Source organism: Apiotrichum porosum, assembly GCF_003942205.1.
Source record: "Apiotrichum porosum strain DSM 27194 chromosome Unknown scaffold_4, whole genome shotgun sequence".
NCBI lineage: Eukaryota > Fungi > Basidiomycota > Tremellomycetes > Trichosporonales > Trichosporonaceae > Apiotrichum > Apiotrichum porosum.
In genome coordinates, this window is record NW_021167111.1 from 1,135,531 (window position 1) to 1,156,359 (window position 20,829).

Here is a 20,829-nt window from a genome sequence, read left to right on the forward strand (position 1 = left end):
GCAAGAGGAAAGGGCAAACGAGAGAGAGAGACCGTCACAGTTTGCAGCAAAACAGGACCCGCGAGGGAGATTTCAGGGGGGTGGCCTGGGTGTGGCCTGTCCGGCCTGTGGCCCGTGGCCTGGGGGCGGGGCGCGGGGGAAGACTCCTTTTTTTTATCGACACTTTTCGAGGCGCCCAGGGTTTTTTTTCTATGGTGGGGGGTGGGACAAAGGGCCCTTTCTGTGGCTCTCTTGTCGCTCTCACACACACGTCTCGCTGCCTCCTGCGCGCTCTCTCTCTCCGCGGTACGTCGCTTGCACACACGGCACGTCGCGCGCACCGCGCGCGCACACACAACCGGGGGGCGCGCGTCGCTGCCTTTGTGGGCGCGGGCGCACGCGCTCACGCGCGTTGGGCCAGAGAGATCGAGGGGAACACTCTGTGCCCGCCCGTCGTCTCGTCTCTTTCACCGCCCCCCCCCCCAAGCTCTCTCCCCCCCCCCGCCCGCTTCTCTCCCGCCCAAGAGTACTTAGGTCAACCTCTTTTCCCCCTCTGACATTCTCTCCATCTCTCATTCTCTCACCTTTCCTTTAAACAGCTACTTTGAAGCTACACAACACCCCCCAAACCCCCACACTCATTACTACAATGTTCCGCACCGCCCTCGTTGCCGCTACCCTCGCCGTTGGCGCCATGGCCGCCGACCTCACCGTCAACACCCCCGGCTCGCTCGTCCAGGTGCGTAGAACACAGTCACGGTCCTTCTCTCTCTCGCCGTTTTTACTCACACTCTCTCCAGTGCCAGCCCGTCCTCCTCTCGTGGACCGGTGGTGTCGCCCCCTACTACATCTCCGTCATCCCCGGTGGTGACGCCGCTGGTGCCGCTCTGTAAGTACTGGATCTCCCCTCTGGCCACAGCCACACGCGGGGACCGTCCACGTCGACCATTTTGCTGACTTGCGCTTCCAGCAAGGACTTTGGACAGCAGAGCGCCACCCAGCTCACCTGGACCGTCGACATTGCCTCGGGCACCTCGGTGACCGTCAAGGTCGTCGACTCGACCGGTGCCATCAACTACGACTCGCAGCAGACCATCCAGGCCGGCTCGTCGACCGAGTGCCTCAACGCCTCGGCTTCGGCTTCGGGCTCGGAGACCGCCGCCGCCGCCGCTGACTCGACCGACTCGGCTTCCGTGAGTTGACCTCGAGTGGCGTTGGAGTGACTCTGGAGTGGCACGTTGCGTGTCGCTCTCGACTTGCTCCTCCCCACGCATCCTTCTCCTCGGCACGTGCTGACTGTATTCTCCAGGTTGCCGGCACTGACGCCGCTGCCACCGCTGCTGGCACTGACGCCGCTGCCACTACCTCGGTTGCCCCCGCCGGCACCACCTCCGGTACCGCCGTCGCCTCTGTCTCGTCGACCAAGGCTTCTGCTTCGGGCTCTGCTTCGGCTTCGGGCTCCGCCTCCAAGGTCGCGTCGGCTTCGGGCTCGGCTGCCGCTTCGGCCACCACCACCGCCTCGTCGGCTACCCGCTTCGTCGCTTCGACCGGCGTTGTCGCCCTCGTCGGTGCCCTCACCTTTGCTCTCTTCTAAACTTCTAGAGCCCCCCTCTCTCTCCTCCCTTTAACCCCTCCCCCTCTTCTTTTTCCGCACCCACATAGCTTAGACACGTTTAACGTCCCCGTAAATTCATACACTGGCCCGTGCCAACGCGCCTACGCCGCACAACCCCTACGTTTGCATGTTCCTCTATACGACCGTTGCCGCGAGTGGGAGTGCTCCCTTGCCTCTCTCCCCTGGTATCATTGTTTCACTGATGGGCGCGCGAACAGCGCGCAGCACGATTACACACACACACATACACGCATATTTGGGTGGGGCGTGGAAAGGGAAAGAAAGCCAAGGCCGAGACGCGCAGCAACGCTGCGCGATCCGCAGAGGGCCCCTGCACACTTTTCCATCCGCAGAGCACCTTGGCAGGCCGGTCAGTTCAGACATGTGCACATGTGCAAGGGCTTGGCGAGTGCGACCGGCGAGAAGTACTGCTGCGTGCAGACGGACGGGTGTGTGGTGTCTGCCCGAAATTGACTGCATGAAACGGGCGGGGAGGGACAAGAAGGAGGAGAGAAGGGGTGGGTCCGGGGGACGCGCAAGCCCATCGTCTCTCCCGTCACACGTCTTGCTGGATCGATCTCAAGATGCATCTCTCTGTCTGGCACGGTAACTAGCCAGCGTGCGTACCGCCGTGGAAAGCGGGCACTGCAGAGGACATGGACAGCAGGCAGTGCAGATAGCGATGGCTCACATCGTCCTCCAGTATCCATATCCACACGCGGCCAAGACTCGCCAGTGTCCCGAAATGGAGCACACCCAAAACGCTAGTGTGTGCATAGCGCATCGCATTTTTCGGACGCGCCGGCGGGCCTTGAAGCTTTGGAGCTTGCAAAGCTAGAGAACTGGGCACACACGCGCACACGTGTGCTCGGCGGGCGCGCCGGTGAGCCCCTTTCTTTGGATCTTGCGCGCACGCGCGAGGCGGCGGAAACGACGCGTCCGCCCACGCCCACACGCCCCGCTCGCGCGCGCGCGTCAGACGCGGGACGCGTTGGGTTTTTTTCGGCGCGTAATCGGAGCGCAACACCCTTTTCACTCTCTCCTGTGTCAATTGCGCGAAAGTGGGTGGCATGGGTGGGTGGGTCGCGCGTTACACTCTATTTCGTTCCTCTCCACGCTGCCCCGTTCCTCGGTGGGTGTGTCCCTACATATAACCCAAGGAGACGAGGTGTCAGAGCTACAACCACTCGACCGGTCCCCGCGTTGGGTAACAACACAAACCACGCAGGCTCGTGACAGAGTTTTATTTCCACACAATTCAACACACGAAAAACGGTCGTGCCGTGGTAACCTTACGCCGCCGTGTCTCGTGTGTGCTTTGTATTGAACCGCCGTGGCCCGTGGCGGTGGCCGCGGTGGAATGCGCTGTGCGCTGTGCCCTGCCTGGTGTTGACCTGCCATGAGCCAAGCTGTACTCTACACTCTTGTACAGGTATAGCTCTCGGCATACCTGTACTTTACCGAGTTGCTCGTTGCGTGCGATGGTGTGCAGTAGACTGCAGTAGCCAGGGACACAACCCACTGCACAAAAAGGGACAAAAACAAAGCCCACACGCCGCAGAGGATCAGTGCGCAGCAGCGGCCAGCGCCGGTTGACCGCTTTCCTGTCTGTGCACCAGGGCAGAAAACCTGGATGACGGGCCGCACTCCCAGACATCACCCAGACGTCGGACGAGGCGACGTGACGTCCCAAAGCAGGCATCAGCGTACGGGAGTAGGGTATGGCAGGTATGGCAGGATATAAAGGATGGACATGGGAGCGACGGGCCAGGTGTACATGTGTACAGGTGTACAACAGCTTGCACTCGGGTTTGTGTACAGTACAGTGCAGTGCAGTAATGTCCGGTGTGTATCGTGGGCTCGTGAGAGAGCACACTTCTGCGGCAGTGTTCTCGAACGCGCTTCGTTGTTCCGGTACACGAACATGTGTGCCTCGTCGAACACCGTAAAGGCTGTACGCAGACATGCGATCTGATCTGATCTGATCTGGGGCTGGGCGGTGCATGCTAACCACAGCTGTGGGCCTGGGCGCCGCGCTGAATAATGGTCGGTCCCCAGTCTTCCGGCGGGATGGGCATGGGAATGGCTGTGGCACACGACCACCACCAACCGCCGCCCAGACCTTCGCCCACTTGGTCGGGAACGCGTTATCAGACCGCCCCAACCGCGGATGCACTGTAGATTGCGCATTATCGATATGAATATCGCCCCCCGCAGCCCCCCCACAGCTCATGAAGATATGGACCCACGCCTTTGCACAGCTCACATTGTGTCCACGACTGCGTATCGCGCATGCTCCTCGGGGGGGGTGGCGTCGGCGCGTCGATCTCTACCCACGTTACGCTTATTTCGGGATTTTTCAAAAATGCCACCACCTTAGAGTACCTTTGCGAACAGCCTCCCCCATGCTGCGCAGATGCCCGTGGGTCCCATGGACGCTGCGCTTGAGTGATCTGCATACGCAGCCGCAGCCCCGGTCTGTTCGTCAATGCTACATTGCGGCGTTGCGGAGTGGGGGTGCGGGCGGGGCTGGGGGTGAGTGAGGGGAGTGGAGGGACTACGTGGGCGCGCAAGTGGCCGCGCAGATGTTGCTGGCACGGCCCCTCTGTGTCCTTTCTTCACCGCCAAACCTGGGCATGATCCCTATAAGGCCTGTGGAGATGTGGCAACGCAACTGATGCGTTGGCGGTGGGGCGCTTGCTCGATCCCCAGCCTGTTCGTGGCTGACGCACGACGAGATGGGATAGCGGTGCGTTGTCATCTGTGGCAACAGCCGGTGGCACTACACTCCCTTTTTGCGCAGGTGGCAGCTCTGTGGGTGAAGTGGCATAGGTGACATAGGCTGGTCCGCTGCCAAAGCAAGTTACAGGACTGATGTGATGCTGCTTGCGTTGACCAGCAACATTTGCCAGGTCTGAAGAAAGGGCCGCGGGTCAATAAACAGCAGCTGTTTCTGAATCGCATTCTTGACCGTTTCTGATGCGGGATTCTCTGCTTGGACTGCATTCATCGGTGTATGAAAGGTCCAGCTGGTGTGTACCACCACCACCGCCTCCTCCTCCTCCATCGCCGCCATAAACCGTCTCCTGATACTGTCGACCGTGTCCGCCGCGATCATGGTCAAGGCTCGTGGGGATAAAGTATAGAGATGTGTAACATGCATGGGGTGGCCGAACACATCACCGACCTCGTGAACACCCTCAATGTCCCTCGTCGTCTCCCAGATGGCTGTTTCGCTGTTTAGCTACTATCTTGGCTGCACTGTACTGTGACACGGGCACGGCAGGCAAGCGCGAGGCTGCCCGCCGTCGTTTGGATCGTTTGGATCACCGCTCGAAGGAATGCGTCGCGGTCAAGCTTTGCGGCCATAAAGACTCCGGAGGCCTAGCCGACCTTTGGATCAAGGCATCGCACAACTCCAGACACTCCAGTGCATCTTTACCATGTCTATTTGGCACTGGCAGTTGACACCGCCGAATCCAGAGTGAGTAAACCCTCCCTGGAAAATACCCCGCACCCGTCCCAATCCAATTCCCCAGCATCAACGCCTGACGTTCCCAACCCAACTCCTTCCCTCTCCCCACCTCTACCCCTCTGGTCGCCACCACAAACCACCTCTCCATCGCCTCTTTGCTAGTATATCGGTTAGTATAACCGCCTCTCAATAGGGAGCAGCTTCCCCTCATCAGGAAACATCGCGGTAGAGCAGGGTTCAACTCCCTGGCGGAGAAGATGGAGCAGCCTGCAACGGTTGTACGCCTTTGGCAAGGCTTGTTTTTGCTTGCGGGGTGTATCTGGGTATGGGCCCAAGGTGTGAGGCGTCGGCTGGCGTTGGGGGGGGGGGACATGTGAGGGCATGCGGACTGATGGTTGTCGGTGGCAGATGGCTCTGGATGGAGGTGGTGGCGGTGTGGCGAATGGATCTGTGCATCGGCTTGGGTTTCTCGTCTGTAAACGGCCCAGTGCTTGGGTGTGCAGGGTACGGTAGGCTTACTGTTGTCATTATACGTCTGTCAGAGGCTTATCTGTCACGTTGACAATAAAAGAGGCGATGGGAGAGGATAACTATCGCGAAAGTGGCACCCCACCGTTCAGTTCGCCTTCCTTGCCGCGAGGTGCCAGGTTGTGCGGCTCGCATAAACGGGTCCGAGAACGTATACAATTGCCAACCTCTATTACTGCTATGTGCCAGACTGCTGGCTTTGGCTGGGGAACGACGAGTCACATGGCGAGCGGCGTCGGTGGAAGAGCTGATTTCTGGGTGTTTTCGCCTTGATGCACACGTTCACATATCGACCCACGTCGGTTGGTCAGTGGGTGGCGGATGTACCGTGTTCATGGTGATATAACGGGATATATGGCACAACATTTCGATAGCGGTCTCCAGAATGCAACGCACGGCCGAGGGACTGGTGTTGAATGATCTGAAATGACGAGACTGACAAGGGAGCCATGATTTTGCCGCCTTGTGCGACTATCGGTCGTCAGCCGCTCGGCCGCATTCCTCTCCCATCCTACACCGTTGAGCTGCTGGTAAATTTGAACCTCTACATGTGATTGTTAACCCGTCGCCTGTTCCAAATTGTTGGGCAGTAGGTACATTCCAGGAATGAAATACATTTCCACGCTTTGCTACATAACACCGCTACACTCCTGCTGCATGTAGCACTGGGATTGCCCGAACTCGGTTCACCGACCGGAAAGGGTGCTGATATACGGGCCGTTTCCAAGTACTTGGGTATTCTGGACGTCGCAGCTGCTTACAGTAGGTACCAGAAGCGGCCGTGTGCTTGTTCTAAATTTACTTATTTATTTATTGTTTGTTTATTGTATTTTATCGTTGCTTGTCGTTTTCGTCCGGTATGCGGAACACGCATTCAACCGCCTTGCCAGCAACCATGTATGCAGTTATACGAGGGCTAGAATGTGCGCTACATTGCGTGGGCCCTCGGGAGGGGACTTGCCATGCGTCGGGAAACTGAAGGGATGCATATCCACTTACATACAAACCTCGTCTTTGCTATTGTGTACGTGGCGTTGGACCTACTCACAGGCGGCGGAAGCTGTCCCAGGGAAAACGAACAGTAACCATAGCCTCGACTCCATTGGGACGTAGCACTGTTGTCTGGATGTGCTGGCCTGGAAACAGATGGCCGGCGGACATTGAACAGTCTGCTGGGCCGGCGATAGACGTTGACCCCTACAGTGTCGTCTTCGAGGAGATAACGGAGCGCAGGGCTGATCCACGATCACACTCGGTCAAAGATAGACACTGCAAAGAGTTGTATCTTTGCGAGCCTGCGTCGACTTGCTTTCTCGTCAAAGAGACATTTAGAGTGGTCATGACACAAAAGTGCAAGTGTGCCACATTTGCTGTGCCAACCGAACACCCTACTCCCACACCCGACAGAAATAGCAAGCACCACCCAAGCCCAGCACTACCCAAACAACACTCAGCAGTCCGTAACAGACACTCACAACAGCACATTGGGCCACCGCATGTATGCCCTGCCTGCAGGAATGACGTGAGAGAAGGTCGAGGGTCAATTGTCCAGCCTCTTTCTTTCGCCGTCACCAATAAACGTGCCAAGTACCGAGAAACCCCTCATAACACGTTCAATATGTGCCATTAATCCCAACACCAGTGCAGCAGAAGCCCGACTAATGGTGGGCAGCGTCAACGTGAAAAACTCCTTTCCTAGGACTGGTTCCGGACATCGAATCTCCTCACTCACATGAGGAAGTTCCTCGTTGCCCCCCCGCAGCCGACCCTATTTGACCCATGTGCGGCACCAGGCGGCCGTGGAGAGTGCCGTTAATGTCGATGGATGCGTGCCAATGACGAGCCGGGGATATGTCGCTGACCAGGCGCCACACGTTGGCGTCGATCCCAACTTCCGCTTTCATTCTCCCACCTCGTATCTGGCAATCCTGGCCTGGCAACGGCCCAGAACCGGACCAAGGGATGTACAGGAACAGCACACACATCCACCACACCCAGACTATTCTGTAAGGTGCCGTTGGACCTCGTTATGGCCTTTATTGTCGGCGGTCGCCGCAAAGACGCCGCCCAACCTCGTCCCCGGCCTCGTCCTCGTCGGCGTGTACGCCCAGGGGTAGCGAGCCTGTGCGCGGCGGCTCCGACAGCCACTACTACGGGGTACAGCGCAAACCACAGTCCAGGATCACGCACGACGTGTGAATGTCTGCACGGCCACGGTAGGGTGCCTTTGGGGTACGTTCCGAAAAGGGTCGCGGGTACATACAGTATGTACCATGGCGTCTGGCGGCGCGTCCGGCGGTGGGCGGTCGCCACTCGCCACTCGCTACACTGTCCATCGGCAGGGACAGAGCATGTCCGCGCGTGCGTCTAGCTCGGCGTCATGTGATCGGACGGGGGCCGCGACGAGGCCAATACCGACTCCAGCGCGCGACGCCGCCGCCCTGTGGGATATCTGGAGGCATAGCTGGTGGATGATAGGGGTATGGAGTTGTGGCCCAAGACAAGACGCGCAAACAGCATGACATGGCCAGTGGGCTCTGGCGGCTGCCTGTCACCTGCGCACCTCATGCCGAGACGCAGCGACGCCAGACCACGACGCGACGCGACACGGACCCATCCGCCTAGTGCATTTCCGACACGACGAGGCGCTCGCATAGTTCAAAGTTACATGCGCCACACGCAACTTTGCACTTTGCACTGCGCGCACCCGAGGAGGGGCTCTGTAGGAGTCTCAGTCTCAGTCTCAACCTACACCACCGACAAAACGCTTCTGATGTACACTTTTTTCGCTACCGGGCTATTCGCAAAACCCCCGTTTCATTTATACGCGAAGGGCCTGGCCGCGAAACCTCTTATAGCTGCGACAATGTCGTTTGTCACGGGCACAACCGAACAGGGAGGGCCCCACTGCGCCGGGTTTGCAGTGCCGGTACTACTGTACTCTACTGTACATGCGTCCACCCTTGGCTCCCTGCTCGCTTGGTGTAATGTTCCACCCATGTCGCGGTTGACCCACACCCTACAGGCGTCGACTGCGCCGAGCAGAACCCGGCGGTACGTGCGCGAAGGGCTGTTGTCCGCTGGACCCCCGACCAGAACTCGCCAGTGCACGCACACCCCTTCCATCGCCTGCCTCCACTGCTTATGTACTGACTCTGCCTCCACCGTCCGTTCCCTACACGCCTCGCACCCAGCTGTGGCCCAGCTGGAACTGGTCAACGTCGCCCGCCTGCCGAAACGGTCTGCCACGACCCCCAATGTGCAACCACCCCAAACTCTCACACATGGCGCCACTGCGTATCAGGTTTTCTTGCGCCAGCCCGGCGCGCCTCCCGAAACGCCACCTTGCGAGAGCCACGCCTTATCCAAAACATCAGACCCTGAATAGCTCCGAGACAACAACAACAGCGAAGAACGAGATGAACAACAGCAATAACAAACAACAACAACAAACAACAAACGGGACAACGTGGGGACATTGCGTTTACCAGTAAATTCAAACGGCGTATTCCGACATGCACGTAGTTCTCCACGCGTCCAGTGGCCAAGTGGCTGTTTCCGGCGCCCCTGCCACTTGCATGTCTGCACATTTACTGTCGTTTGCGGCATATCAGGAAATCAGGCCATCAGGACCCCCGAGCGAGAAAAAGTCTGGCTCTCTAGCTTCGGTTCACACCGGTGTCCTTGCCCTCCTTGCCGTCCTGGCCCTCCTGTCGCTGCAGGTTCAGGTTCGCTTCCGAAATGGTCCACGACCGTACTGACGTACACACGCGCGCGTCTGGCCGGCGTCGGGGCCTTTGCCGACGTGCTTTCCTGACGTTCACCTTCCCCCCCCCCCCCCCACACTCCTCAAAGATGCATCAAGCATGAAAGAACAGGTGCAAGGCATGCAGGGTGTGGTGTGTGTGGGTGGACACACAACGGCCCCGTCGGACCGCGATGGACGGGACGCGGGAGCCGCCAGGCCGCAGGCGGGGCAGGCCGCGCGCCATGCAAAGATCCAGTAGGGAGCGGAGCACCGTTGTTTCTTTCTTGCTTCCAGAGGCCAGAGCTGCCTACAGGGCTAAATAAATGCTGGGACCGAGTGAGTGGATGGTGTGGGTATATGGCTTGCTGGCTTCCCGCGTACCCGTGCCGCTGTCCAGCACGCACAGTGCAGTACCCAGTGCCCTCAAAGGCCTCTTTCTGCAGTTCTCATTGCATGCATGGCGCTGCCTTGTTGTTCCTCTGCCATGCATTGATGTATTCCTGGTCATACATACGTGTTCGCATGCGGGCAGAGTATCCTGTTGCCTCATGTTTGGCACAACCGCGCGACAGGACCCAGCAAGCGGTCCTGTGTCCCCGGTCCATGGTCCATCGGACGGACATTGTGTGGTCGTCGGCGGCACACGCAGTGGGGTTTATGTCTCTGGATCTCTGGCACGGGTCAGGGTGAGTACCCACCACCACCACCACAAACAACTGCGCGCTGCTGCGTGTGTTCTTTGGGCGCGCGTGGTTTGTTCTGCATCGAAGCGTTGAACGGGTTTGGGTCATGGACGACCGGACGACGGATGGCAAACACGTTCCAGCTTGCACTGGGCATTGTGTCCCGCTCTCCCCGCCGCGGTTCAGAGGCATCCCGGTCGTCGGTGGCCGTTTCACGTTTCGGCGGCGACCTCGACGAAACTTGCGTACGCTTAAAATGACGACTCTTTTAATTCCACCACGAGGCGCCAAGTGAGGGAGGAGGACGCAAGGAGTCGGGTGTCGCTGTTTACTCTCTTTTCGTCAGCGTCACAAACTCTGTTGCCCGTCTCGTCGCCGGGAGGTGGTGAGGGGGAGGACATGTAACGATCGTCGTATGTATGCTTTGCAGGACCTGGGTCTCGCATGACCCGCGACGCTGCCGCAAGACTCCTTCCTCCTCACAGCTCGACAGCTCGCTGTGTCCCAGTCCCAGCTCGCAGAAAACAAAGCCTCGTGTCAGCAACAACAAAAACATGCGCGCAGGCACGGGACAAACAAGGTGCGTATGCTGCATGCTGCACCTGAACTGCAGCGTGGCGACACATTGCGAGCGCGCGATGACGGGCGCGCGGGTTTATCGCCTTGGCATTTGGCCACTGGATTTCTGCATGGGCTCTACAACTACCGCATCCAGAAGCTTGTTGTGCGGCTACCACAAGTCACCAGATCACCCACCAGAAGAGTGACAGGTAATGAAGGCTGTGCTTTGACCGTTTTGACCGTCGCACTTCAGAGTTTGCCGCTAAGCCCATGGCCCAGGTTTTTTAAATGGGATATGTGGGTGAGCTGGGAACAGGAATAATGTTTCTCGAGGCCGTCCAACTGTCCACCAGTGTCCAGGCCCAGCGGCCAGCAAAGGCGCCCACAGATCCGGCACATGGGTGGTATCCATGGGACGGGCCACTGCAAAAGGGTCGCAGCATTTTTATGGGGCATTGCATGCCAGCAGCCAGCAGTCTAAGCAGCTGTAACCGACCGGTATCCTTTGATCCTGCATGCAGGACACACTGGTGCTGCTTATATGGGGTGTGTGTTTTGGGTTTCTGTTTCTGCGTGTGTGTGGATTGTGGATGGGGGGCCTGGGCCAGCAGCCAGGACAGAGCCAGGAGAGGGAGGGCTCGTCGGGTGGCGCGGCCTGGCGCTTCCTGCCGCGACCGCCCGTGGCCAGGGGGAAATGTTCGATCCGGAGCAGTGGCGCACGACGGCAAACGGTGTGGCCGTGTGGGTGTGGGTGGCGCCGTTGTTTGCGTTGCATGCATGCGGCGGCGGGCGGCGCGGTCTGGACAGAGGACCGAAGAGGCACAAGGGGGGGAGGAGGACGACAGTTGTGCACGCGCAGCGTCTCCAGCGGGAGGGAGAGGAGGGAGGGAGCGCAGGGCCCGTTGTTGTGGTCGGTCGCTGCGTTTGTGTGTGTCCATCGCATCCGGCAGAGCGCGTGAGGGAAATGTCTGCAAAGACACCAGATTGCCCCTCCCCTTCCCCCCCCAGAGTCCCCTTCGAGACCGTCGTTCCTCTGTCTTGTGTTGTCCATCCTCTCTCACTCTTCTCTCACTCTCTCCCACTCACTCACCTCCTATCCACATCCACCACCACAACCACCATCGCCCACCATGGGTATCTTGCGCAAACGCACATCAAAGGCCAACCTCAAGGCAAAGGAAGACCGCGCACCCACCCCTCCACCCCAGCTCCCCCCGCTCCCAGACCACATCCGTCGCGCACAAGCAGCAAAGGCAGCAAGCAATGCCGCCAATGCACAAGCACAAATCCCTGCTGCCAACCGCCGCAGGTCAAAATCGCTGTGGGCAAACAGCGACGAGGCCCGTGACGCCGCTCGCGCAGTCACTCCCATAAGCCGCCGTGGTTCCATCGGGTCGACTGCCAGCGGAGCTGCCCAGCCGTGGAGGAGTCGTGAGGCGTGGCTCGCACTTCACGCCCCGCCCGAGCCACCCAGCATCCTTTCTGCACTCACTTTCCCATGTGCTCAGGAGGAACTGCCTCCAGGCTGGCGTGGACGCGGCGGCGGTGGGTTCTTTGGTGCAGAGGGCATGATGACCGAGTCCGAGATGGTGCGCCGGGCCGACGCCGAACTCCGCAGTGATATCAAAAAGGACGCCCCGTACTCGCCCCGCCGAACACCAGGATCGCCCCGTTCGGCTCGTCGCGTCTTTGCAGCGCAGCAACAGGAACCCCCCGTTAGCAACATTACCCCGCGTCGCCTCGACTTTGAGCAGGCAGCAACCACACCAAGGACAGCAGGCGGTCTAGGTCTTTCATCTGCATCAGACTCGGCGTCCACTGGCTCTACAGGATCCGGATCACCACCTTCCTTTATCTCGCTCGCACCTTCCTCGACCGCCGCCGTCCCCATTACTCCTCGCCCCCGCCGCACCCAAGAAGATGCGAACACTCACACTCCTCCCGAGACAGTGGCGTCTCCAGGCACTCCGAATGTGCTCATGACCCCCAACGCGGCTGTCGTTCCCACTCTTGCCGATGCACGCAACATGTGGGGTGCGCAGGCCCAGCCTCGTGCTGCGTCACCCTTGCAGCGCGCAGGACAGCTCGTCCACCTCGGGATCCGCTACTGGATCTGTCGCAACGGCCAACTCGTATGTGTCTGCCGGAGTGGGCGGACCCACTCCAACGCGTCCCGCTCGCCGCGCGCCCCCTGTTACGTACACCCAGAGCGACGACGGACATGGTCGCGTCGAGCGCGTCATGGAGCACCGCGCCAGTCTCCCGACCGACCGTGGTGCCGGCGACGTTGCTGGCCGCGACCGTGCGGCCGAGGTGATTGACTTTACCCGCTCTCCTCCTGTGGCCGGAGCCCACCACCATGCTGCGCCAGTGAGCAGGATCCCTCAGCCAGTCCGCCAGGCATCGCTCCCGCAGCAGCAGCAGTCTGCCGCACACCAGTTCCCGGCGCCTCCTCCTTCGGCAATGGTCCTGCCGTCCCAGCAAAACCTCGGTGGCAGCCGCCCACCTTCGCGTAACACTTCCAACGGCTCGCAGCGTCCTTCTTCTCGCCAGGCCGTCGACCGCCCTCCCTCGCGCCAGGCTGCTGCCGAGCAGCGCGCGCCTTCTCGTCAGGCGTCGTACGGCGACCGTTCTGCTGCTTCCCGTCCTGCGTCGCGCCAGCAGTTTATGGACCGTCTCGACCGCCCTCCGTCGCGCGGTGCCTCGTCTACGGGCCACTCGGCAGACGGCCGCCACGTCCCGCACACTCCCGCTGCCATCGCCGACGCCGTCACTGCCTGGCGCCAGAGGAGCAAGCGCGAGGCCAACGAGGAGCCATTCATGCCTGGTCCCGGTGCGTCGCGCTCACGGACACCAAGCAACGCCGAGCAGTTTATGCCTGGACCTGGGTCCCGCCCAAGGACGCCGAGCAGCAACAACAACAACAGCAACAACTCGCGCCGCCCTTCTGGCCGGTCCACCTCGGGCTCGCAGTCGGGCCACAGCGCATCCGGCCACGGCCACGTCACGTCCAACCACGGCCACTCGATGTACACCAGCTCGGCGCACGGCCACGGCGGTGGTTCCAACCACGGCCACGGTGGGTCCAACCTCGGCCACGCATCCAGCCACGGACACGGGTACGAGCCTCCTCGCAAGGAGATTCCGCGCGACTGGCCGACCGAGGAGCTCGAGCACGACCCGTTCGCGCCCGTCTCGCACCACGGCTCGCAGCACGGACACGCCTGGGAGGCCGCCTACGACTATGAGGACGAGGAGGACGACTTCCGTCCGCCTACGCGTCTCCCGCAGATGGGCATGCCCGTTCAGCAGCAGCACCACCTTCCCCAGCAGCAGCACCACTACCAGCCCCAGCAGCACCACGCCCACGGCCACCACGGCCAGCACAACATGGCGCACATGCAGCACATGCAGCATGTGCAGCACGTGCCGCGCCAGATGCAGATGCAGCATGCCCAGCCCCAGCCCATGCACGGCGGCTACCAGGCCCACACCCAGCAGGCACACGTCCCCCACGGCGTCCCCGGCGGCATCATGCAGATGGCTCCCGGTGTCCCCATGGGTAAGGTGCCCATGCAGGTGCCGCAAATGCAAAAGTCGCCTCGCGTGCAGCAGAGCGTCGCGCAGGGCGGGTGGATCTGAGGAGGTGGACGACACGACGTAATAAGGACGAAGAGTTTGAGTTTCGAGACGCGCGGACGAGATATCTGGCTACCTGGCTGGGGTTTAAACGGAAACCACAAGTCGCTACGCAAAGGGGGGGCCACCGACGTGCCCAAGCGACAACAACAAGACCAAAGAAGGAGGTTGAGAATTGATTCAAGACATTAATAACGACCGACACAAGCAGCGAAACCCGAGACGACACGAGACCGGGAAATCCCGACCGCGCCAACACCCAACCCACCCACCCCCACCCAACCCACCCACCATGCGCGCAGGCATGGATTGGATGCCGGACGTGCCATCCATCCGTGATCCGTATCCTGCCTTGCGACACTATCCCTCCGCACCAGCAGGCAGCTAGCTACTCTGCCACGAGGGACCTCCCTCCCACCCCCCGTATCTCCCCTTTTTATTGTATATAAACGACTTGTAGCGGCGGGCCTGCTTTTCCCTGTGTTTATCGGATTGTCAAAAATGCATAACTATAACGAACGCGACGACAGGCGACAGAAAAGAAGCCCCTCGAGGGCTCGGAGCCGTGGGGTGGGGGGCGGTGTAGCTGTTACAACAGTGGGCATGGGATGGGGTGTGGCGGCGGAATGGGAATGGGCGCCGTGATGGGTGCGTGCGGTCTAATGGCGGTTCTTGGTCTATGCACAGGGGTGAAACGGGGGAGCCGGGGAGAGAAGAGACGACGGGACAATGGCGGAGTTCTAGCGCTTAGTCGTCGTCCATGTCCATGTCGAACGCGGCTTGGCGGCGCTTGGAACCGGTTGGCACGTCGCTGAAAGTTGGTTGGTCAGAGAGGCATGCTTATGCGGAAGACAGGAAACGGCAATGCGCCAGGACAGATGGTCATCTGTTGGTCGAAATGCCACATCTGTTCGTTTACACCCGCGCCGAGACTCGGACTCACCCTTCGCCGTCCCATGCGCGCTTGTGCTCGGCCACACTGGGACTCATGGGGCCAGACGCGTACGCGTGCTGCGCCGCCGCGATCGTCGCGTACTCGCGGAGCTGGATCTCAAACTGCGCCGTGTCAGGAATGGAGAGAGGTGCCTTTGGAGATGTGTGCCTATGGATCTTGCGCACGGTGCAGGTATGGGTTTCGCAACCGCACTGGGCGCTCTGCCAAGACGCACACTCGAGCTGTAGGAATGTACTCACGCTACTGGGGCTCACACAGTATCGCTTGCTCTGGACGTAGGACAGGGCGACGGTGTAGTCCCATGCAAACTTGTCCATCAGATAGCCCATGACGATGGCTGGTGCCGTGGCAATGCCGCCTGTTGTAAGCCAGGTGGTCGTACATTGCCTTGTACTCACTGTTGCAATGGACCAGCACTGATCCACCACAGTTGATCGCCTCGTCAATAAACTGGCGGCACTGAGGGAAGATGGTGATAATGTTCTGCGCCTGTCGTCGTCAGCTCAATGTCTTGTTTCTGTGACAGCGGCCAAGGGTAGTCCCGAGGCCGGCGACCGGGTCGTCCGAGCAAGCCTTTGGGTTGTGGACCACAGGACCCCGCAGCTCTTTTGGCACACCCAAGGCCGCATACTATCGCCAAGCCTGTGTCACAGTAGACAGCACTCACACCAGAGTCGGCCACGTCAAGGGTGAGGTATTTGAACTCGGTTGGGAAGCGGGGGAAGATAAGGCGCGCCTCCATGCTGTCGCGGAGACACAGGCTGGGACATTGTCAGCAGGTTCAACGGGGCCCAGCCGATGACTTGGTCTCGGTGAACGGTGACAGAGAGCCGGGGGGGCTGGCGAACCGGTGTTCGACCATGTGTCGGGGAACGCCGTGAGTCGTACAGCCACCGACACTCGAGCTTGAGCTTGCAACTTGCCCACAACACAAGTCACCAGCAACTCCCATCCGCACACTCCCCGCCCATCGTTTGCAACCACTTACATGTGCGTAATTCCCAACGTCTCCAGCTTGTTTAAATTGGTGCTGGCTTGGAACGGACCGAGGTAGACGCCGGGGATGATGAGCTGGGCCTCGCGGCGCATTTCATACCTGTATCTGTCAGCTACGCTGCTCCAACTCTTGCAGCCCGGGATACACCCCCGGCGTCGGTGGCAACTCGCCACGTCCCCCGTGCGGCAGTGTCACTGGGTAGACGACACAGCGATGGCGGTGGCTGGGCACAAGTGTGTCCCGTCCCATATCCCGTCCTCGCCGCCGGTCGGAGGTGGAGGTGGGACGTTCTGGCGCTCACTTCCATTCCTGGATATGCATGCCTCCTGGAGGCTGCGCAGGGACCCATGGCGGCTGAGGGGCCGCAAGAGCCATGGTTGGGAGGTGAGGGTGGGGATGGAGGTGTTGGAAGGATGGTTGAGTGGGTGATGATGATGATGACAACGACGGTGTCAACCAGAGAGTGTCAACCCGATATTGAATATGAGGTCGTTCACCCGGAGGGGTCCGACCGCCGCCTCTTGGGCCAGAGCAGATCCTTTTCAGGAACCACACTGTCTGGGGTTGTTGCATCCTCCACCTCAGTCCCATACAGTTTCATCACACGCACCCCCTACTGCATACCACCTCCATACTCCTACCAGGATGACAGACATTGCCATTCTTACAGAACGCACTTATGACATTGTGCGAGCCATCCCCGTGGGACGCGTTACAAGCTATGGTGAGGAGGCATGACGCGGCGGGTGACGTCAACCGCTGTTCCAACGCCAGCCATTTTGCCAAGCCAGCTGACAGACGGCAGGCCACATTGCAAAGATGGCCGGATACCCAAGTTACTCGAGGTGAGAAAGGACAAGGCCACAAGTGCAGCTGGCCAGCTGGGTGGTTGTCTGAGGATCTACCTGCACGCGGTCCCGCGCCAGCTAGTGCGATGGGGTGCTTCCTTACCAAGCGCTCGCTCCCCACGCCGCCGAGCAGCGTACTCACAGCGCACTCACAGCGCACTCAGAGGACACGACTGACGGCAGACACGTCGGAAACGCCATGAAGTCTCTGCCACCCAACTCGGACATTCCATGGCAAGTGCGTATGGTGGAGCAGAGGAGGGAAGAGGGAGGGAAGAGGGAGGGAACGAGGCCAAGCCATGAGTCTATCTGGCAACCGCCATTTTCGAACCTTCGCGCCGACCCAGCTGTGCGATGGTGCACTTTCATCTGACACCCCAGCGCGTAATCTCGTCACGCGGCGTCATCTCGCCCCGCGGCGACCTCGGTCTGGGCGTCGCGCGCCAAAAGGAACGTCTCGAGGCAGAGGGCGTCGAGGTGGACACCGTCTCGGGACTCGGCGAGCGCGTCGACTTGCGCACATACGGGTGGTTTCCCGAAGTCGGGCAGATGGGACTGGATGCGTGGCTCGCCCAGGCGCAGGGACAGGCTCAGGCTGGTGGTGGGGCAGGAGGAGGTGCGGGGCAGCAGGCTGCGCCGGAGGATGGCAGCTGAGGACATGCTCTTGTGTTTCGCCCACCATACTGCAACTTAGATTGGGGACTGTCCAAGCTGTTTATAAAAGGAGGTTGCCACATCACCATCCGCGAATGATTGTATTCTTGCATTGCATGAGCTCGCCTTTCGAGCTCGCGAGCCAATTCAAAACCCTATTCTCCCATGCTCCCAGCAAGTACCCAAACGCTCTGTGCAGTAACAACTTGACTCTCCCACAGCTCACTCCCACACCTATCTCTCACAACTATCTCACTCCCACAACTGCTCACACCTGTCCCAACAACAACTCACTCACTTCCCACTTACACGCCCGTACTTGGACCACCCGCCCCGTTCGCCGCCTCCATCTGCTTGCCACGCTCGACTGCATTTGGCGCAGGCTCGACGGGCTCCTCGACACGGTTCCGGCTGATAGTCGTTGCCGAGAGCTGGGCAAAGCTCACGGAGCATGTGCACGTCTTCTGAGCGTCGAGCGATACGTTCTCAGGAATGGAGCTGCCCGGGTTGATCGCGCACTCGTCTGTGGGGATAACAGTCAGTTCACAATTTCTTGTTGCGGGAAGATCCAATCCAATCTGACACTCACAAGTCGGCAGGTTGAGCGTGGCCGTACTGCACATACAGCTCGGGATAGTGATGGGCAATCGCACCTGACACATGCGCACCTCGCCTGGTCCGTTTATCTTGTTTCCCGCCACCGTCTCACCCTCGATCGAGTAGAAGATGCGGACAAGGATCTCGTGCGAGACGCGGATAGGCGTGATGGTGCTGCGCGACGAGTCAGCGTTCCGTCGCCATTGCTCTCGTCTTTCCCCAACTCACCCAGGGTTCGTAGTGGGCCGAATCTTATCGTGGCCAGGCAATCGCGCGACCGCCCGTGTGCGGTATCCATTGCTGCTGCTGGTTTCCTTCGTACCGCCCGCCTCGGTACCGCGCCAGAGCGATGTGATGGTGTGGGCCAGTACACTCTCGCCATGGCGGTGAGGACGGCCGACCTGGAAAATGACGTGGTTCTTGGGGCCTTCAGGCTTGAACGGCGGGTCGTTGGGCGTGCGCGGTGAAAGCAACACGTAGGTTTGCGAGACGAGGATGCGCACAAAGAAGATGGTGCAGGAGGGTGCGGGCGAGGGGATACTCAGGGAGAGCATGGCGCAAGACGCAATAGTAAACGCGTCGCTGGTGATGGAGAATCGCCACGGTCCGAGACCTTCCACATAGCCCTCTTTGCGAATGTCTAGCTGGTATACACCAGACGTCGGGGACGGGTTGGCGTGGACTTTGAAATTGCGAATGCCACAAATGTCGCCCACGAGCCAACCCATTTTCTCGCTCTTGCTGCCCTCGATACTGCTCGCGCGGGAGGCAATGGACATGGCGTCCGTGTCACGCCGGAGTGGCGACGGACGGCCGGGACTGCCTCCCTGGGGAAGCACAAGGTCGGTGGACAATCGCCGATGGTAGAGACCATGGACCGGTGACGCCACATCGCCAAACGTGATGGCAATCTCGTCCTGCGGAGTAGCAAGTGGCGATGGCGGCTGGTCAATACCGAGGCCAGCAATCAAGGGCGAGAGCGAGGGAGATCCGTCCCGCGACCGGTCGCGCGACATGGCTTGGGCTTGCTCGTGCGCAATCTTGTCGGAACGGGCAATGACAGCCTGGAAATCGCCAAGGAACGGAATGTCGCCCTGGATAGGGATATCGCGAGACTTGAACATGTTCACTAGGCGACCTTGAGGAACACCCTCGACACGAGCTGTCAGAATGTACGACACGCGACCAAAGGTGTGGTAGTCGTAGGTGGCCGATGTCGCAGGCAACAGGAGCGAGAATGCAAAGCTGGGGAACGAGTTAGGACCGTCACTATTACGCAACTCACGTCTGTGACCCCTTTTCGAGCCATAGTCCTTCCCCGTCCAGTCCACCGCCTACCACCTCGACACCACGCTCAAAGATTCCATCATCCTCCCATCCTCTGTTTGGGCCCATGTTGAGTTTTGCCACGCTCTGGATTCCGACACTGATTGCCTGGACACGGCGACGCTCGCGCATGACGACCTCGAGAGAGCCACTGACAACCGTGTCCTCTGCAGGCGGCTCGCGGCCGCTCGAGCCCGACTCGAGCGGGTGGAGATCGTAATGTCGTGGTGGACGCACCAGAGCGACACCCCTGATTGTCAGCTGGATGCCAGCAAGTGACGGAAGTAGGGAAGGAAAGGGAAATAGGCAAGGGAAGCAGGGTTACCGCGCGCAACGCCGCGTAGGTGTGTGTGCAGCAACCAGTTAAGCACACTCTTGGGTGTAGGCATGAGCATGCTGCAGCACTGACAGACGCATGCGTACGGCTGCCCGCCTTGCCTTTGTAAATGTCACAGCTACTCACCATCCAGGCACGTGGATCGACAAGGTTCCCAGCTTGGACTGGGGCTGAGCGCTCGAGCTGCGCAAGTAGATGGGAGGCGGCACGCGCGGACGGTCGTCGAGAACCATGGGGTTGGGCAATGGGGACCGGTCGAGTGAGTGGTGCGAGTATGGGGGCGGGGTCGAGGAGCGCAATGCCGCGGGGGCCGAGGATGTCTGCATAGCTTCACGGGCGCGGCGATCAAGCTCGGCGTCGCGAACCACTGGGGGAACAATGGCAGATGCGTTGCTATCTGCCCGAGCACGAGACGGTGTGCCGTTTCCCATGGGAACCTGGGGTGCACTCGCTCCTGGAGCAGTCGCTGTCGTGGTAGCTGAGCGCACCCGTCCACGCAGCTGCTCCAAGGCCGTGCTACCACTGCGGGAGGCGCGGCGGGTCGCTACAGGCGATAATGAAGCAGACCGGGTATTCGGCGGTGGAAGGGCAGGTGCAGTAGAACCGGGCGACGACGGGGCTGCCGACTGCGACAAGCTCGATCGCGACGAACGGCGCGCTCCAAAGAGGGACGGGGCCATGGTGGTGGTGTGTACAACCCCAAAGCGGTCGACTGGACTATAGGTGAGACAGTTGCGGACGAGTCGGAGGAGTGGGAAAGTGGGGAAAGTCGCCGGCCCGGTGGTGAGATATCCGTAATGCTACTCGACAGTCTTTGACCTCTAGTCACCGAATCACACACAAGACTGTGACGCCTCTGCGTAGCACAGAGTGTTGGACTGGGCAAT

At 60.1% G+C, this 20,829-nt stretch overlaps 5 protein-coding genes and 1 non-coding gene across 6 annotated transcripts; 4 read left to right on the forward strand and 2 right to left on the reverse strand.

The window, feature by feature from the left end:
* Window positions 1–628: 628 nt before the first annotated feature.
* EHS24_007164 (uncharacterized protein) lies at window positions 629–1,573 on the forward strand (the record flags this gene model as incomplete). The annotated part of the gene is made up of 4 exons (XM_028622539.1): window positions 629–718; window positions 780–868; window positions 950–1,172; window positions 1,289–1,573. 4 exons carry the CDS (start codon window positions 629–631, stop codon window positions 1,571–1,573), a joined length of 687 nt encoding a protein of 228 aa, XP_028477431.1.
* A 3,648-nt stretch (window positions 1,574–5,221) lies between these two features.
* On the forward strand, window positions 5,222–5,325 carry EHS24_007165. Its single transcript has one exon. It is a non-coding gene; the product is annotated as a tRNA-Glu (tRNA).
* Window positions 5,326–11,719: 6,394 nt separating this feature from the next.
* EHS24_007166 (uncharacterized protein) lies at window positions 11,720–14,231 on the forward strand (the record flags this gene model as incomplete). The annotated part of the gene is made up of 3 exons (XM_028622540.1): window positions 11,720–12,721; window positions 12,798–13,477; window positions 13,697–14,231. The coding sequence occupies 3 exons, from the start codon at window positions 11,720–11,722 to the stop codon at window positions 14,229–14,231; spliced, it is 2,217 nt and encodes a 738-aa protein (XP_028477432.1).
* Window positions 14,232–14,975: 744 nt separating this feature from the next.
* On the reverse strand, window positions 14,976–16,555 carry EHS24_007167 (uncharacterized protein; the record flags this gene model as incomplete). The annotated part of the gene is made up of 7 exons (XM_028622541.1): window positions 14,976–15,039; window positions 15,172–15,314; window positions 15,423–15,541; window positions 15,582–15,672; window positions 15,851–15,944; window positions 16,172–16,279; window positions 16,482–16,555. 7 exons carry the CDS (start codon window positions 16,553–16,555, stop codon window positions 14,976–14,978), a joined length of 693 nt encoding a protein of 230 aa, XP_028477433.1.
* A 672-nt stretch (window positions 16,556–17,227) lies between these two features.
* On the forward strand, window positions 17,228–17,682 carry EHS24_007168 (uncharacterized protein; the record flags this gene model as incomplete). Its single annotated transcript, XM_028622542.1, has 2 exons — window positions 17,228–17,266; window positions 17,410–17,682. The coding sequence occupies 2 exons, from the start codon at window positions 17,228–17,230 to the stop codon at window positions 17,680–17,682; spliced, it is 312 nt and encodes a 103-aa protein (XP_028477434.1).
* Window positions 17,683–17,987: 305 nt separating this feature from the next.
* Window positions 17,988–20,622, reverse strand: EHS24_007169 (uncharacterized protein; the record flags this gene model as incomplete). The annotated part of the gene is made up of 5 exons (XM_028622543.1): window positions 17,988–18,205; window positions 18,272–18,453; window positions 18,508–19,524; window positions 19,565–19,855; window positions 20,069–20,622. 5 exons carry the CDS (start codon window positions 20,620–20,622, stop codon window positions 17,988–17,990), a joined length of 2,262 nt encoding a protein of 753 aa, XP_028477435.1.
* Window positions 20,623–20,829: the final 207 nt, after the last annotated feature.